Source organism: Typha latifolia, chromosome 11, assembly GCF_019914945.1.
Source record: "Typha latifolia isolate L0001 chromosome 11, TyphaL0001v2, whole genome shotgun sequence".
Taxonomy (NCBI): domain Eukaryota; kingdom Viridiplantae; phylum Streptophyta; class Magnoliopsida; order Poales; family Typhaceae; genus Typha; species Typha latifolia.
This window is the reverse complement of record NC_133096.1, coordinates 1,519,370-1,539,140: the sequence shown is the minus strand read 5'-3', so window position 1 is coordinate 1,539,140 and position 19,771 is coordinate 1,519,370. Positions and strand designations below refer to the sequence as shown.

General features: G+C 35.0%; 1 protein-coding gene across 1 annotated transcript; it reads left to right on the top strand.

The window, feature by feature from the left end:
• The first annotated feature begins 10,116 nt into the window (after positions 1 to 10,116).
• Positions 10,117 to 13,912, top strand: LOC140797166 (uncharacterized). The gene is made up of 2 exons (XM_073150445.1): positions 10,117 to 13,168; positions 13,491 to 13,912. Exons 1-2 carry the CDS (start codon positions 10,141 to 10,143, stop codon positions 13,802 to 13,804), a joined length of 3,342 nt encoding a protein of 1,113 aa, XP_073006546.1. The 5' UTR covers positions 10,117 to 10,140; the 3' UTR covers positions 13,805 to 13,912.
• The last annotated feature ends 5,859 nt before the right edge of the window (positions 13,913 to 19,771 follow it).

Genomic DNA, 19,771 nt, shown 5'->3' with positions numbered 1-19,771 from the left:
TAGCTAATCATAACCACCCACAGTTGGCCATGTTAAGTTGGAGGGTAGACATGTCTCCACGGACATGCAACTCCTTCATATGTTGAAAGAAAGGAGGGCTAAACGAGAAGCGGCAATGGCAACCCAAGAGTATAGGGTGACACTCTTAGCTGATGATGCACTTGTGGTTAAGGTGACTATCCCCACACCTCCGGAACAACCTTGGGGACACCCACCACCAAGGAATGAATCATTACTCTCCACACCATAAAAGTGAGAAGAAGCAATAGAAGAGGAGCTATCCGCCCCACCACTAGGCGTACCGATTTATCAGGTGAACCCAAGGGACTTCATAGAAGACAGAAGGTGGCACTACTCCAAAGAGGATGAACCACATCTTGATGACGTGAGAGGTAACCACAGAATAGGGCAATGTTGCCCTCCTCACAGACCTGCACCGCAGCACCCACCTATGGAAGATTGGGGCATTCACACCCAAACGATGAGCATGAACTTTTCCAAATTTAAATGTGGAGACCTTGTCGAGTGGTTGTACCATGCTAAGCAATTTTTCGCCTTCGAACGGACTAAGAAAGATACAAAAGTATTGCTAGCAAGTTTTCATTTAGAAGGGTTTGCCTTTCATTAGTACAAGTTGGCTTCTACTAACAATAGGTTGAAGAAATGAGAGGAGTTCAGTGCTAGAATTTTTTGGCATTTTGGAGTAGAAGGATACGAGGATTTTGATGCCCCACCAAGTTTGTGTGGCAAACTACTGTTGGTGTTTACTAAGAGGAGTTTGAGAAAGTCAGTAGTAGATGCAACTCGATATGGCTAAATGTGTTAATACGGAGTTCTTTCATGTTAGGGCTGCGGGGAGAGATCTAACCAGACATGAAGGCTCTTCTGGTTTGACTCGACCTTGAAGAGTATTTTCATTAGTGGGCTCAGGCCTGTCATTCAGGCTAAGATCAAGGCTTTAAGGCCCACTACTTCTTATGAGGCATTCTCCTTTAGCTGTTTTGATGGAGTTCAAGTTGGATTAGCTGAACCAGATCCGCAAGGAGGAAAAAAGAAAGACAGCCCAAGCTCACAGCCCATTAGAGATGGCATCTACCTCGACTCAGCCTGCACCAACAGCTCAGCCTAACCGACAGATGATCACACGCCGCTTTGTACCCAACGACTTGGAAGAGCATCGAAGAAAATGCTTGTGGTTTTACTATGATGACCGATTTACCCCCGATCATAAATGCAAGCGTCAACCATTCCACATCATGTTCCTAGGGAGACTCGAGGAAGACGAACCCGAATCCACTGATTGGCACGACAAGTTGTATGAGTATAAGGACATGAGAGACTAGTTACCTTGAGGACAAGGTGTTGGAAGCATGGTGGATTGTTACGATCTGACCACATGGGTTAAGTCGATTCGAGTTAGTTACTTAACTTTATCTTTCTGTTTTGAATTTCAAAAAAATTGGATAATTCACATGTGAATTCGATCCACAAGGAATTTTACTTGTATAAATAGGGGTGGACATGTTGATAATTATCAATTGGAAGAAATCTGAGTTTAGCCAGTTATTATTTTTATCATTATCGATTATCTAGCTATTAGATCACTTTATTTTTCTAGGAGTACATCTTAGCTGTAGAAGTATCTCTACCTTTCAAACTCTAGTCACCTCCAACCTCCAGCAGCCACCCTATAATATGCCCATCCACCACCACCCTTAGTCGTCCGCCACCCTTCAATGACCGCCATAATGTCAGATATTTACCATTTTACCCTCTCTGACATATCTCTACTATTTTATTTTTAACTTCTCATCCTAATATCTGATTTAGGTGAAATTAGAGCTATTAGAATTTTAACTCATGTGGCTACTTCTGCCTAAATTCTTATAATTTTGTTACGAACAGATCGTTCCAAATATGATTTGCAACACTCGATCTATCGAGCCTAATGTCCTCATGATGTGATTCGACCTAGTCTGGTTTGCATCATAGCATTAAGAACCGACTCTATTTGATGAAGAAGTGCTTCTCATTTTAATATAAGATTATAATACTTATGGTCGAGCACTTGAATGCCTTCAACAAATTGCCTACAAATTTGTAAAATTTGGATGTGAAAATATTATATGAAGATAAAACTTTGGTGTTATTGAATTCATTGTTTGATATATATGATTATTTGACTATTACTTTATAGTATGAAAAGTAATCAATTTATTATGATAATATTATAGATGGATTGACAAATAATGAATATCACAAGATGAATGATTCTTTAACTGAAGCTTTGATACAAAGTGGTAGATCGAACAATGAAAAATTTAGCAAGTATGGTCCATCATTTGGTAGAAACATTTTTGTGAAAGATGAATGTTCATATTGTCGCAATAAAGGAAATTAGAAAAAGAATTCTCTAGCATTAAATAGCAATGATTAACAGAAGTCAAAAGCAAATGTAATATATGTTGGAGATAAGGATTTCGATTTGGATATTCCACTTACTATTTTGTCTGTATTATGCCATGCAAATGAATACAAATGAGTGGATCTTGGATTCAGATTGCACTTATCATATGTGTTTTCATTGTGATTGGTTTTGCTCTTTTGAAAAATTGAACAAAGGTATATTTGTATTGGTAATGAAAATGCGTATAAATTTGAAGGAAATTGACAATTTATTTGTAGTTGCATGATGGATAAGTGAGAGAGTTGACAGGTGTTCAGTATACCCTTGATATTAAAAAAAAAACTCTCATCTCATCGAATGCATAGAATCTAAATGCTTTAGAATCACAATAAAAGATAGAATTTCAAAATTTGCATTGGGTACTTTTATTGTGAAAAGAAATCTTCAAAAAAGGAATTTGTATTTTTTTTGTAAGGTAGTATTGTTTTAAACAAATAGGGATATAAACCTCAAAACCCAGATTTCAAAAATGTGGTCTCTAGAAGAGTTGTAACTTTTGGTTAGTCTTCTAACTCAAACCAAGAGAATTTGGAAGAATGGCACAAGCAAAAACTTTCCGCAACAAGTGGAGATTGAAATCCCTATAACTCCATTGAAGTGTAGTAAGTTAAATAATTTAGATGTAGAATATTTAAGTTTGTGTTTTGAATTAGATTAGGATCAATATGGACGTAATAAAATTATTAAAATTTATATGATGGTAGCCTAGAAAGTTAGAGTTCTAATGGTTTTAGTTTTATAAAAATCGAAGGTTATGATAAAAAGATATAAATAAAAGAGTGGAGGAAGGTCGAAATGGGGGCAAAATGGTAAATATCCGATGTTGCGGCAATCATTGGAGGGTGGTGGGTGGCCAAAGGTGGTGGTTGATAGCCGTATAGTAGGGTAGCTCGTGGTGGAGGATGGTCACTAGTATTTGGGTGTTTGAAAGAATTCTATGGTTACAATCTACTTTTATGAAAATAAAGATGATCTAATGGCTACGATAAAACAATAAATGCGATCATAAAATAACTAAACTTAATTATTTTTCAATACTTGAAAGCCTAAACAAAGAAGCCCAGCTTTTTTATATATAGAGGTCGGGCACAATGAGTCATATTAAGACTCCCTAAAGGCTTATACTACTCAAAGTAGAACTTGTCTTAGAGGCTTATATAATTTAATTGGATTTACCTTAATAGTTTACATGATTTAACTAGACTTACCTTGAGAGTTTATATGATATAACTAAACTTGTCTTAACGGCTTATATTATGAATTAATTAAAAAATAAATAGAGTCGTCTTGACTCAACCGACTCGACTGAGTTAACTCACTTGGTCGGATCGTAACAGTTTGCATTATGAGGAGATCTTAATCCAAAAAATTTTGTAGAAAAAAAAATCAATTGCAATTAGTAGACTGATAAGGAAGACTCAAAAGCTTGCACGGTATACTGACATGGTGGCATATGTACTTTTAGTTGTTCACAATAATAGTATAATGGTGACCGGGGTCAAGATCCAATATTGCTTGGACTTGATCAATTATTTGCATATCTGATTGTTTAGATTTAGTGTGGTGCACTTACTCATTTTGCATTAGTGGAGACAATTTCTTTTACAATTTTCAAAGTCTAGGTCATAATTAATTGACGATTTGGAAATCTCACAATATTTGATTGTTTGGATTTAGCATCTTTGGACGCAAATTTGTAGATGTGCATTTTGAAATTTGTAGTCACTTTCCGGTGATGAATTCTTGGAATTTTTGCGGAATTATTATTATTTTTGGCTCAATCCAATTGGGCATTTGAATGCCTAGCTGCCATTTGAAGAATCACTTCATAACCTTCTCAAAGTGACGTTTTTGCTTCATAATAGTTCAAATAACCTTCTTAATACTTTAGGCACAAACTCTGAATTACAACACATTACCATCTCGGAGAGCTTTAATATCAGTTGAGCCTCGCCATTTCTGAGAAATCCATGATCATTTAGAAGCTTAAGTTAAGGTATTAATGACGAACTAAAAGGAAATAAATAAGGATTAGAAGATTATATGTTTTCTGTTCCCTAAGACCCCGGTTCACTTTAGGATTATCTTTTCCCCTATTCTAGATTAGGAAATATTATCCTACATTAAAAAGTAAACATCAAATTGTTTAATTGGGACATCATTAAGTTCTCATTTCTTTCTAAAATAAATATCAAATTATCTCTATTCTAGATTAGAGATTATTTTCAAATTATTTCATATGAGCCCAATTACAATTTTACCATTGATTTGGGTAAAGTTATTTTAAAAAGTTCCCACTCCTCTCCCCTACCACCCACCTATCTCTCTCCACAAACCAGAAGTTCTAATTATAAATTTCCACCTATATATTCTCTCTTACCATCTATATATTCTATTGTATATCTACGAACTTATATTGCATACCTATAATAAATGAGAATACTTTAGTTTAATTTATATACCAAATCAAAGATAATTTAGTCAATTTTTACTTCTTATTTGTATTTTATAATTATTACACCATGTTACGAATTAGATTTGAACCGATCTAGATATAAGAAAATTATAAAAAATTATATGGTGATAGCCTAGGATGTTAGGGTTCTAATGGTTTTCATCTCACGTAAATCGGAGATTGGGATTAAACGACATAAATAAAATAATGAAGGAAGGTTAGAACGGAACAAATTGATAAATATCCGGCGTTGTAGAGGTCGTCAAAGGGCGGCAGATGGCCAAGGGTGGTGGTGGATGGCTATATAGTAGGGTGGCTAATGGTGGCTAGGATTTGGGCGCTTGAAAGGGTTCTATGGTTATGATCTACTTCTATAAAGATAAAGATAATCTAATAGCTATGGTAAAACAGTAAATGTGATAATAATAAAATAACTAAACTCAATTATTTCTCAATGCTTAGATGGTCAAATAAAGCAGCCCAACCCCTCTATATATAAATGCCGAGTACAAGGAGTCCTAAAAACTTACACAACTCAAACTAATTGGACTTGCCTTAAAAGCTTATTAACTTCACCAAACTTACTTTAAGGGCTTATATAACATAACTAAACTTACTTTAAGGTAATTGGGCTTGAATTGGATATAATGGGTCTAACATAATGGGTATACCATATCTTATTGGGCTATGTTTAATGGGCTTATATGAATACATTTTAGTTATCTTTCATAGAAACATACTTATATATTGATATATATTTACTAAATATCCAATGTGAGATTAAAAAAGTTATAGAAATATGCTTACATTATGAGTTGGACCATAATAAGAATAATGGATCGGGATTTCAGGCTAGACCGGGCGAGCAAAGGCTTAGCCCTTGCCGCCCACTACCATCTCGGGTTCAGGTCTAGTCGAGCTTAGCCCAATTAAAACCGGAAGGGTTTGGGCAGGTTGGGTCTAATGATCATATCTACCTTAATGGCTTATATCATACATTAATTAAAAAATAAATAGACTCGACTCTTCGAGCCCAATGTCCTCATAATGTGATCTGACTTTACCCGATTCGCATCACACTATACTCTATCTTAGAATACCCTACTCTAGCAATTCATTATTGATCCTTTGAGAACTTCTTAACATGCAGCCAATTTAGTGATTTCAAAAAATCATAAATTGATTGATCGGATTTTTCATATATGTTATAAACATGCCCATAAAATTTCATCTTAGTTTGAGGTAGCAAATCAAAAGTTAGAAGCGTTTCAAATACATGATAATTAAATTTATGTTGTAGGCTATCGTTTGTCAAGTGTAGGAAAAGATCTAATTGTATTGATCAATATACTGATAATTTATAAAATCTTATGGAAATGATTCTTCTCTACGTCGGAAACATACCAACGAAGTTTCATCAATTTTGGAATTACTGATAAAAAGTTATAAGTCCTTGAAATCTAATCGTAGTTGAACATAGAAAATGATTCAATCTTACAGATCTGTTTTTAAGAGTAATGAATTAATAGTAAGTCAATAGTCAAGATCCTTCGTATCAAAGTGATTGAATAGAACTTTTTTAGTTTCATACAATAAGGCCTTATCACTATTTACTAATAGTATGTTATCCATATAAAGCATCAAGATAATAAATTTTTTCTCACTGAACTTAAGATATATACATTGATCAATAGAGTTCTTTTAAAAACTAAAAGAAGTAATTACTTGATTAAATTTCTAATACCACTTACACTTACGGAATGCCTATTTTAATTCATAATTATATTTCTTTAGTTTACATTAGAGTTTTGATTACTTTTCTTTTGACTTTGGGGGTTTCTAAGAATTTAGGGTACTAGTGAAAACTGGTCAGATAATATCTGAGTTCTATCATATATAATAGTCTAAAGAGCCTAATATTATATGAATATTCTCATATTTGAATTCACTGAGATGCTGTTAGTTTTTCATTTATCTAAAAGAAAAAAGAAAATGTTATTTAAAGGGTAAGTGCAATCACTTCATAACAATATAGAAGAGACTTTTCAACTTCATTTTTTTCTTTTAATTTTGTTGGAACTAGCTGATGTAAATTAGGAGCAAACTCTAGATAAGTCCACCAAGTATGATTTCCATTTTTTTTTTGTATGCTTCAAATTTAGTATAAGAAACCAAAACAAAACAATAATACAAGTGGTGCTAAAATACATGGCATAATCTTAGAATTGAAGTACATATTCCTCTGGTATGACTTCAAGGTTTTTGAGAAATCCAGAGCTTTATTATCAGTTAAGCATTGTTGGAAAGAAATATTGAAATCAAATTTGGTTCCAACCTGAGAGGGAGTATTGGAAAGAAATATCAAAATCAGATTTTATTACTATTATTATTGATTTAGTAAATCTGTTTGTCATTTGCTTTCTTTGTGTATAGCAGGTCTATCCTAATCTGTTGGATGGATAGACAAGCTTAATTGTAAGAGAGATTATAGTAATCTCCTCCTATTTATATACTTGATTCATCTTAGTAAAATACACAATTCCCTCATTCTAATTTTTTTACAAGCGTTGCCATCTTAGAGAGGTTCAGGTTTTGTTGTATGGACTGAAATAGATGTAGAATAGCGGTAATGAATTAATAGGTAAGTCAATAGTGAAGTGAAGTGTGTGGCTAGTTATTGGATTAGTTGGATATCTTAAATTAAGGTTAGGGTTTATGGGATTTAACTTGTTGGGTGATCATGTCATGCAAGTAGAGTGGGAAGTATATTAGCTGTTTATCATTATGGTGATAGATAGAGGGATGGGAGTATTAATATTATATATTAGTTAATAGTAGTTGCAAAGTTAAAAGAAATGATAACAGGACTAATAGAGAGTTTCCTCGGGCCCATTTGGGGCTGAAAAATTTTCTTTGGTTTGATGTATATAGCATATCATGCAATATTTTGCTATGCCATTATATGAATCATATGTAGTTTTTTAACATGCACTTAAATTAACTGCATTTTAAATTAACCCTTTCACTTCTCTCTCGTAATAACAAATAATTCAATAAGAACTATTAATTTCTCTCTCATAATCGAACGATTAAAATTAAATAATACTAAATAAAATTAATCGAAAGTACCCGTCATATGAACGGGTCACTTTTCTAAATTGTAAAGGTAAATTAGTCATATTTTATTTCTCTCTCGTAGCTATCAATATTTTTATAAAAAATAAAAATATAATATGTTGATAGAAGTTGACACTCCTATTATTAAGGAAACAATTATAAGGATAAGCAACAAGAAAATATTTAAATTTTAATTTTTTTATCGATAAATCTAGTCATATATGTAAAATGTCTTATATACCCTTAAATTTATCAACATATGAAAATTATTTTTAATAACTAATTGGTTAGCATCTGAAAAATAGGTTTATTTTTGACACACTTAAATCTCACTCTCTTCTCTCTTTCTCTTTGTTAACCCAACAATTCTTACTCACTGTAGGCAAATTTCTAGCAAATATTTTATTCTAAGTATTTTCCTAAACCTTTTAATTTATTTAATCTCAAGAGATGAAGGCGCATGCTTGTTTGTAATTTTAAATTTACTCATTTTTTTTTTGCTTAAGAATTTGTTCAGCTAATATTTCAGTCTGCTTTGTTTATTTAGAAGCGTAGCATTTGATCATAAATTAGTATTATCCTTCCTAGTTAGCAAATAGCTATGTTTCACAAACAAGCTAATTAAATATAAACCCAAACATATTTTCAACAAAAACAGTTTCACATAATACAAACAACCAAAGTAAGTGATTTATTTCTCTATATACAGTATCTATAGAATGCTTCTATAGATACATGGAGCCATCCAAACGACCCCTTTAGTGTTTTGTGACATGCATGCAGAACTTTTGGAGTCTTCAGTACGTGGGGAACCCTAAGGGGTGGTTTATGGTCATTCATATGCCCCTAAAACCGATTTGGATTTAGAAAAAAATTTATTTTTTAGAAGCACAACTACTAAATATCCCTTGAATTCCCAACTAGTATTAATTAGTACATGAATAGGAAAGATCCTATTCCACCATCTACCACCACTGATGGGCCAGTGGTAGTGAAGCGGAAGGTCAATAGAGAAATGTCTGGGGGAAGTGTGAGTAGAGAAATGTCCTTCTCTGGATTTATTGTGAATAGAGAAGTGTGTGGTGAAGTGCAAGGTCTGGAGTAAAGAGATAGACTCTCGAGTCTTCTCTGTACATTAAGTCATGTGGAAGTTGGGCAAAACTAGAGAATTCCACAGCACTTCACCATCAAAACATCGAATTAAACAAGTATTGAAGAGGTTATTGGTAGCATCGTGTGACCTCTTGCTAGCCACACAATTTGAATCTGAAGGTTATGGTTCTTACTCATCATAATCTGAGCAAAACAAAATGTTTGATTAGGGCCAGATAATGCCCTGAGTCATGACAAAAGTTTCTATATAAACCCCAGAACTCTTTAGGATTAAGAACAACAAAATAAGCTCTGCCTTCGGCCTACATTAGATTTAGTTATGAATCCCTTATTCTATATTTTTACTATTTACAAAATAAAGCCATACAATTTAGAAGTAACATTGTGAGAATATACTATTAACTAAAGATATTTTATTTTTAAAATAACTAAAATACTCTAATGTAAGAGTATTTGGAAATAGTGCTGGACTCGTCTGGGTTATTTAATCCTCACCTTTACAATATATTTAGAGGGAATGACTTTAGCATGTAGACTATTGAATCTTAGTGCCGGTTTTCTAACGGATGAATATCTTGTCTTCTCTGGATTTATTTTGTGGTGAATTGCAAGGTCTTTATACGGAATAGAGAGATAACTCTTGAGTCATGTGGAAATTGGGGACTCAACACAAGTCTTCTCTTAATTGTGTGGTGGTGTGTGCAGAAATTCTCTTGGCAAAACTAGAGAATTCCACAGCACTTCACTATCAAAAACATCGTAGATAACACGTATAGAAGAGGTTATTGGTAATATTGTGTGACATCTTGTTAGCCACACAACTTGTATTGGAAGGTTTATGACAATATGAGCACACAAAATAAAATGTTCGATTAGTGTTGGATAATGCCCTAAGTGTGTCGTGACAAAAAGTTTCTATATAAACTCTAGAACACTTTAGGTTAAGAACAACAAAATAAGCTCCTTTGGTCTTCAGTTAGAGCTAGCTATGAATTCTTTGTTGTCTGTCCTAACGTTCATCTTGTCGGTTCTACTGCTACTCCCAATTCTCCCAAGTGGTGCAAAACTGGCATCACTTGATTCACAAGGGAGAGCTCTCCTCCATTGGAGAACCAGTCTTAAGAGCCATGAAGCCATAACTTCATGGAATCTTACGATTAGTCCATGCAACTGGACTGGCATCACATGCAGTAGTGCCATGCATCATGGAGGGCGAAGCATAATCACGGCGATATCTCTGCCCCAGATGGGTCTTGTAGGGACTCTCGACGTCCTCGATTTCTCGCAATTAGCAACGGTAAAAAGTCTTAACCTCACCCTCAACCAATTGCATGGATCCATTCCAGCTTCCATCGTTGCTCTTTTTAAGCTCACCTCTCTTGATCTTTCTACGAATCAGATACGTGGCTTCATACCTCCTTCTCATGGTAGCATGATCAAACTTAGAATCTTAGACCTATCTCAAAATTATCTTTCAGGTCCCATCCCAAGAAGTTTAGGGAACTTGACCAAGCTCAATAACTTACTTCTTTGGGGTAATCATCTCTCTGGTTCCATTCCTCATGAAATAGGGAAGTTAACAAATATGGTTGAGTTCCTAGTTAATGACAATAGCCTAGTAGGTTCAGTACCTTCAAGTTTGGGGAACTTGACCAAGCTCAATTGTTTATACCTTCGGGATAATCAGCTCTCTGGTTCCATTCCTCATGAAATAGGGAAGTTAACAAATATGGTTGAGTTCGCAGTCAACGACAATAGCCTAGTAGGTCCAATACCTTCAAGTTTGGGGAACTTAACCAAGCTCAATTATTTATACCTTGAGGGTAATCAACTCTCTGGTTCCATTCCTCATGAAATAGGGAAGTTAACAAATATGGTTAAGTTCGACGTCTCCAACAATGGCCTAGTAGGTTCAATACCTTTAAGTTTGGGGAACTTGACCAAGCTCAAATATTTATACCTTTGTGGTAATCAGCTCTTTAGTTCCATTCCTCATGAAATAGGGGAGTTAACAAATATGGTTGAGTTCGAAGTCAATGACAATAGCCTAGTAGGTTCAATACCTTCAAGTTTGGGGAACTTGACCAAGCTCAATATCTTACTTCTTTGGGGTAATCAGCTTTCTGGTTCCATTCCTCATGAAATAGGGAAGTTAACAAATATGGTTAATTTTGCAGCCTCCAACAATAGCCTAGTAGGTTCAATACCTTCAAGTTTGGGGAACTTGACCAAGCTCAATCGTTTACACCTTTCAGGTAATCAGCTCTCTGGTTTCATTCCTCATGAAATAGGACTGTTGGTAAATATGGTCACATTAGATTTCAGCAACAATCAACTCTCTGGGCCCATCCCTCTATCATTTGGAAATTTGAGTAGCATCCAGTGCCTTCTAATATGCAACAATCATTTAAGTGGTTCTTTACCTCATGGACTTGCAAATATCACAAGCTTTGTCAGAATTCGACTTGATGGTAATCAGCTTGAGGGAGATATCTCTGAATTCGGAGTGTATCCCAACTTGGTATACATTGATTTGAGCTTCAATAGGCTCTCTGGTACTCTCTCGCACTATTGGGGACAATGCCACAATTTGACAAGCCTAAAAATCTCTAACAACAAGCTCAACGGAGAAATACCTCATAGCATTGGGCAATTATCTCAGCTGCAACTGCTTGATCTTTCATCGAATAATCTAGAAGGGGAGATTCCAAAGGAATTAGGCAAGTCATCTCAATTGTACAACTTGAGTCTGAGTAATAACTTACTCTCTGGTGAGATACCTCAAGAGCTTGGAAACCTACCCAACATAGAGATTTTGGATCTATCAGCTAACAACCTGGGTGGATCAATTGAAGGCAAGTTTTGGGGCTATCATAAACTTTGGTTTTTAAAGTTAAGCAACAATCATTTAAATGGAAGCATCCCCCTTCAAATTGGTGATCTAGTGAATCTACAAGAATTACTAGATCTTAGTCATAATTCATTTTCTGGAAGCATACCATCCCAACTAAGTGGACTAACTATGCTACAAGTTCTGAATCTCTCACACAATGCATTGACTGGATCTATCCCCTCATCTTTTCAAGATATGGCTAGCTTAACAAAGATAGACTTATCCTATAATGAATTGGAGGGGCCTCTTCCTGCTAGCCAAGTTTTCAAGAAAGCTCCAATGGAGTGGTTCACCCATAATAAAGATCTGTGCGGTGAGGTGCCTGGCTTGACTCAATGTAGTTCAAGCCCTTCAACGAGAGGTTCTACAAGTAAACGAAGTCACATTATTCTATTAGTTGTTCTTCCTATTCTTGGATCCTTGCTTCTTTTTGCGGGGTTTGCTTTTTTTTTATGGAAGAGGAAAAAAAGCTCTAAATACAATACAAGTGAGATTGATAAAAATGGGTTCTTGTTAGGAAACATTGATGGAAAAGATTTATATAAGGATATCATTGAAAAAACAGAGAATTTTGATGACAAGTATTGCATTGGCACCGGTGCATATGGAAGTGTTTACAAAATTACCTTACCAAGAGGAGTAAGAGTAGGAGAAGTTACACTACCAAGAGGAAAAATAATTGCTGTGAAGAAAATTCATCAAACAGAAGAAGAAAGGTTGATAGACAACCAACTCTTTCATCGTGAGATACAAACATTATCTGAAACCCGACATCGGAATATTGTGAAGCTTTTTGGCTATTGTTCAACTGATCAACATAGGCTTATTATTTGCGAGTACTTGGAGAGAGGAAGTTTAGCAACCATTCTTACAAATAATGCATATGCCATTGAGTTAGAATGGATAAGAAGGTTGAACGTTATTAGAGATGTTGCTCATGCCTTATCTTACCTGCATCACAATTGTTCTCCTCCCATAGTTCATCGAGATATCACAAGCAACAACGTTTTACTTGATTCAGAATTTAGAGCTTATGTGTCAGACTTTGGAATAGCTAGAATTTTGAAGCCTGACTCATCCAATTGGACCATGGTTGCCGGAACAAAGGGATACGTCGCACCAGGTAAATGGATGTATTTTATTCTAATTAAGAAAGTTTGCATTGATATTTTCAAAAGTGTATTATCGTGTCATATATTTCTTTTCTATAGTATGAAGATATAAGTGATATGTCATTTATTCTACCTTATGGATATTTATCATTTGGTCCATATATTATAGCTTAAAAATGTTAAGATATAATTGCATGTCATAACCTAATTTTTAGGTTGTTGTCATATTTGCCATTAGCTATAACTGTCTATCATATTTCAAAATATTTTTCTTATGGGTTTTCATATAATTAGGCTTCATTTGCTAACACTTTATCTTATGATACTTTGTAGAGTTTGCGTATACAATGATAGTGACCGAGAAATGCGACGTATATAGTTTTGGAGTTGTGGCACTTGAAGTGCTCGTGGGAGCTCATCCTGGAGATTTGATTACATCTTTATCATCTGCTGCCATCGAACTCACACTACTGAAGGATATTTTAGATTCACGTCTAACACTACCTACAATTGAAGTTGCAAGTGAAATCTTACTTGTAGTCAATATAATCCTTCAATGTTTAGAAGCTAATCCATCAAGTCGACCAACATTGCAATATGTATCTCAACAGCTATCTACTCTCCGGATACCTCCTATCCTAAGTTGATATAATTAATATGATCATGTAATATTGTAGTCCTACATCAATGTATAGGAAACAATCTTGTATATCAATTTAGCTAAGTTTATAAATTTTGAGTTTGTTGCTGGTCTCCCCACCTTTTATTTTCTTTTTCCCAAAGGATGAATGTCATATTCTTTGGATCTACATTTGATGTTTTGAAGGAGTAGATAGAAATAACAAATTGACTTTGTTATCTTGGACATGCATGCCGGCTCATTTGTAGTGCTCAAATCACAATAATGGAACCGAGCTCGAACTCAAAAATCGAGCTAACATCAGCTCACTCGAGCGCACGCACGAGATTGACTTCTTTTCATCCATCTCGACATTGGAACCTGCCAATGAAATTATGCTCACATATTTAAAAACAAGACTTACATTATGTAAATATTTTCATATTTCAATTCACAAAGCTGGTTGAATTTTTATTTGTCTAAAAGAAAAAATATAAAAATGATATGATAATTCCATGTGGGGAGTCAAGTCGAGTCGACTCGAGTTACTTGTTTGAAATTTCAAATAAAATGGATGGAAGCACAATATGGTAATATTTAGGTGTGGAATTAATATTGAGTTTAGTAAATTTATTATTTTGGCTTTATCTTTTACCGTAGATGTTAGATCATCTTTATCTTCGTTGGAGTAGATCTTAACACTAAAACGCTAGGCCCACTACTTCTGATGTGGCCTTCTCCCTAGCTGTATTAATGGAGCTGAAATTGGACAAACTGTTAAATTCAAAATTGTCATATTTGTTATGACCAAATTATTAACTATTAATATTTTATTTTAACTAATTAATATGTTTTAGTTATATGTAGACTTTTGATCAATTGAAGCTCATTTAATCGTTAAAAATGATCAAATTTCAACTCAAACTAGATTTGGCCATAGTCAAGTTAATTGGTCATACTAACCTCAAACTACCTCTCATCTCTCAAATTATGCTTAAATCAAACCAAGATCTAATATTACTTTCTTCCCTATCTAAATAAGAATAGGTCGAAATTCCTTCATTTTCTACCGAGCCACAAATTTTTAGCAATTAAATCTTTATCAACTTACAAAATTTCAAAAGGAATCTTCACCTAATATAGCAGATTTTTAGCTCCAATTCAGCAACAAATTTCAGTAATAATTGAACAGTAAACGAATTTCAAATTTCTATTTGAGTAGTAATTTTCAGCCAAGCAAATTACTCACCTAATATAGTAGATTTTCAGCATATTTCATGTAGATTTTCAGCATATTTCATACACATTTTCAGCAATTTCATACACATTTTTAGCATATTTCAAGCATAATCATAGCAAATTTTTTATGGGTCCAAGAAGTTTATAAATAGAGGGGTTGAGAGCTAGAGAGGAACATCTTTTCTTGTGTTATGGACTGAGCGTCAGCTACTCGATTAAGCTCAGATGTAGGGGAGCACTTCGCACAGTTAGAGAAAAATATTCGTTAAATATTTTCTCGTAGTCAAAAAATTATAAAAACTAATGGGTTCGTTCCGTATCTTTCTGATCTACGTTTTTAATATTCATGCCCTTAGCAGATTCTGACTACAACTAGGGAGAAAATAGGCAAAGTTATAGTGGAGGTGGAGATGACAGGTGATGGTGATGATGGTGGTGATGGTGGTGATGGGTTGGTGGCAAGAAGTGCTGTTGGGTGAAGGAAGAGGGGGAGAAGATGGTCGAGATCCCAAGGAGGAGGGAGGGGTTTTAGATTAGGGGGAGAAGATAGGTTAACTCAATGATTCATTTCCCTAATTCGTTAATCATTCAATGAAGTTGCCTTTCACATATATAGAGGCTAACCTAATAACCAAACAACTAAAAAATGAATGCTAATACGATCATTCTCGCCTCGGGGCGTTCGAACGGCCTCGTGAGGCGTTAGAACAGCCAAAACAAAGTCTCTGACTTTGCGAACACGATGCAGACGTTGGAACAGCGTGTTCGAACGCACTAGCCAAAAAAGCTTATTCATCAAAATATCCTTAATTTAGGTTACACTCCACATTATATATTCGAAGCTAACCAATTACCCAAACCATAATTAGTCCAATATTAAACCAACTCAACTAACATAAGCTGGAAATAACTTAAATTAAATGCTTAAATTAACTCTTTATCTAGATAAGTGAGTCAAACCATGAGCCTAATGTCCACGAGATAGTCCGCTATGACTCGGATCACATCAATCTACTATGCTTCCGCTCACTTTGTCCTCAAAGTGATGGGTGGATGAGTTGCTCTTTCAATCTTGCTTGACTTGAGTGCAGGTGGATCAGGCAATTCCACTAGTCTAACTCGAGTCCTTTAATACCTCTTGGACTCAAGCTCAACCACCTTTGGGTCCTTCAAGCAAGCTTCTCTCAACTCTGAAATGGGAGGAAGGAAAGGGAAAGCGAAACTGAAAAAGAGACCAAGTCGGTCGAGTTGGTTTGTCGTGAGCTTGACTCGGGCTAATCCTGGGCCAATTGAAAATGGGTTCCATCCAAGGCCTTCTGGAGCTCGTCCAAGGTGAGGAGGTGGCCAACCAGGATGGTGAAGACCTTGGTAAGGGTTTGACCAAAGCTTAGCCCGATTGTGGATTTGGGCAAGGTTCAAGCGCAAGGAACGATCGGACGAGTCGACAGGTGTGTCCAAAGCCTTGGCTGGACTAGTTGTACTAGAGGTGTCCCAAAGCTTGGAGAAGGACATTTGAGGTTAGTATATGGCTGATCTAGGTGAGGGATAACCTGAAAAGAATCTGACCAAATCTCAACTTTACTCTCAAGCTAATTGAGGCCAGGTTGCAAGAGGAAAGCCAGCTCGGTTGGTGGGCACACATACATGGAGACCTTGACATGGATCTCCTCCTCAGTCTCCTTCATAACCTCATCCATTTCACCCTTTGGTAATCCTCCATGTTCTTCTTCAAACTCAGCATGAGGTGGTGGTGGAGGTTTTGGATCTTCAAAATAAGGTCGTCGAGGCACCAAATCATCGAAGTCCTCCCACCCGCCGAAATCGTCCACTAGCAGCTTGGGTGGAGCTCGGTGCAGTTCAGCGCCCATTCCGTGTCGCCTTGCTGTTGGAGTGGGTAGCAGAAGCTCTCTTAATGGTGGATTGGGCTACGTAGGTCCTCCATCACGTGGTGGTGGGGATGGAGGAGTCCGATTGTGAAGGGGAACCTCTGTCAATTTGAGATTTCGGGTGGGAACGGAAGGCATCATCGCCACCGGATTTTGTTGTGCACCTATGAAATGTGCCATGGCTTCTATAGATGCTTGCATGGCCCTTTGTGACTCCATCAACAGAGTCATTATCTTGACAAGTTCTAAATTTCTTGGCAAAAACAAAGGAAAAATAACCATTGGCAAGTTAGGGATTGGCTCATATCGAATCAACTCGAATCGGTTCAAATTAGATCTAAAAGTCTTCGCTGCTTTCGCTTCAGCTGAGATGCCTTCAAGAGGTCTTGACTCCATGGATCTAGTTGTTGGCATGGTGTCCGAAGAACGATGGCTCTAATACCACTTGTTATGGACAGAGCGTTAACTACCCGATTAAGCTCGGATGCAGGGGAGCAGTTCGTGCAGTCGGAAGAAAATATTCTCTAAATATTATTCTGGTAGTCAAAAATTACGAAATCTAATGAGTTTATTCTGTATCTTTCTTATCTACGTTTTTAATATTCACACCCTTCATAGATTCTGACTACAGCTAGGGATTAGGCAAAGTTACGGTAGAGGTGGAGATGATGGGTGATGGTGATGATGGTGGTGATGGTAGTGATGGGTTGGTGGCAAGAAGTGCTGTTGGGTGAAGGAAGAGGGGGGAGAAGATGGTCGAGATCCCAAGAAGGGAGGAGTTTTAGATTAGAGGGGAGAAGATAGGTTAACTCAATGATTCATTTCTCTAATTCAATAATCATTCAATGAGGCTGCCTTCCACATATATAGAGGCTAACCTAACAATCAAACAACTAAAAAATTAACCTAATACGATCATTTCGCCTCGAGGCATTCACACGGCCTCGTGAGGTGTTAGAATGACCAAAATAGAATCTCTGACTTTGCGAACGCAATGCAGGTGTTCGAACGACACCCTATTTCCTTGCGTTCGAACGCACTAGCCAAAAAAGCTTATTCATCAAAATATCCTTAATTTAGGTTGCACTCCACATTAAATATTGGAGGCTAACCAATTACCCAAACCACAATAAGTCCAATATTAAACCAATTCGACTAACATAAGCTGGAAATAACTTAAACTAAGTGCGGAAATTAACTCTCTATCTAGATAAGCGACTCAAACCATGAGCCTAATGTCCACGAGGTGGTCTGCTATGACTCGGATCACATCATCTTGGGTACTTTTTGTTTAGTTTTTTCAGTGGAGTTCTTAGTTTAAATTCTAGCATTTAAATTTGTAATTGTTTCAATTGAATTAGCAACAATAGAGCTTATTCGAAGAAATTTTAATCTTTTTAAGTCAGCAAGGTGCAAAATCTGATTTTTTAGCATAATCTCTTATTTTTAGATTTGGACTTTGATGGTTTTTAAAAGAGTATTTAAGATTTGGACTTTATTCAATTTGTGTTATTAAATTACTAAAATTAATTTATAATTTTCTTAAGGTTGAGAATGAAGTTGGTTAATAATATTTTGTTTTATTCTAAATCTCTTATGTGTTCTTAATTACTAAACAGGTTCTTGTTTCTTCTACTTTAAGCCCTCGTTTACTTCAGGATTAATAAAAATTCTTATTCCATAATACAATCTCTTTTACCAGAATAACAACTAAACATCATAATAGCTATATTCCATAATATAAATACTATTTATCAAAAGAATATCTTATACCACACACTAACCCAATTACCAATTTACCCTTGACTATAATATCTCATAAATATCTTATTATAATTTATCACTCATCTCTAATCTTTTTGAAATATCTTATCATAATTCATTACTCCTATCTTCTCTCTCTTAAATATCTTATCAACATCTTATCATAATTTATCACTCCTCTCTACTCTCTCTCCTCTCTTATCATATTTTTTTATTTTATACTAAATAAATAAAATTTAATTTAAACAGCATAAATGTCAATAATTTAATATTTCATAAAAGTAAGCACATTTTAAAAGGTATTATTATTAAATACTATTTTAATTTTATATATTTAAATATAAACATAAATATTATAAAATTCTTAATAATATAGAATTTAATTGATAAATAATTATCTTATTATTCAAATAATTTTTATATGTACTAATAACATCAAGAATATAATATTAATAAACTAATATTTTATCGAATTAAATATTAACTCATAGATAAAATCATATATTTACTATTTAAACTATGTATTAACATAATTAAATCTTTCTTTCTTTAAATAATAAAATAAGAAATTTTGAAAAAAAAATAATATAAAATTATGAATAATCTCATGTTTTAAGCTAAAATAAAATATATGAAAGTATAAATATGTTAATATTATTAATATTCTCATTTTGATACAGCACCGAGCTTGACAAGCTTGAGACCGTCGGCCCCTCGGCCTCTCTGACCTCATTCGCCGCCAGGCCACGGCCGACCACCACATGTCTTGCATCATCCCTTATCAGGGTGGGATGTGGTCGGAGAGGAGAGGAAGGATTTTGTTTAACAAGGAAATTAGGGTAGAGGGAGAGGGTAATTAAGGAATTTAAAAAAAAATAAAATATTTAATATTAGTTAAGCCACTTAATTATCTCATCATTATAAATGGAGGGGTAATTGGTCAATTCATCAATTATGTCAACGATGTCAGGGGGTGAGGCATTTCTGATAGTTTAGAGGATTAGTGTGTTAAAAAAAAAGTTCAGGGAGTTCAGTATAGAAATGGGTGATAGTAAGGGTGTTTATTAATAAATTTTTGAAAACAAGTTGGGTTAATTACTTTTACC

Bases quoted from the DNA above. Each gene is read 5' to 3' on its own strand.
- LOC140797166 (XM_073150445.1), top strand. From the start codon at position 10,141: ATGAATTCTTTGTTGTCTGTCCTAACGTTCATCTTGTCGGTTCTACTG. The intron at 13,169-13,490 runs GTAAATGGATGT...GATACTTTGTAG, and splicing joins AAAGGGATACGTCGCACCAG to AGTTTGCGTATACAATGATA.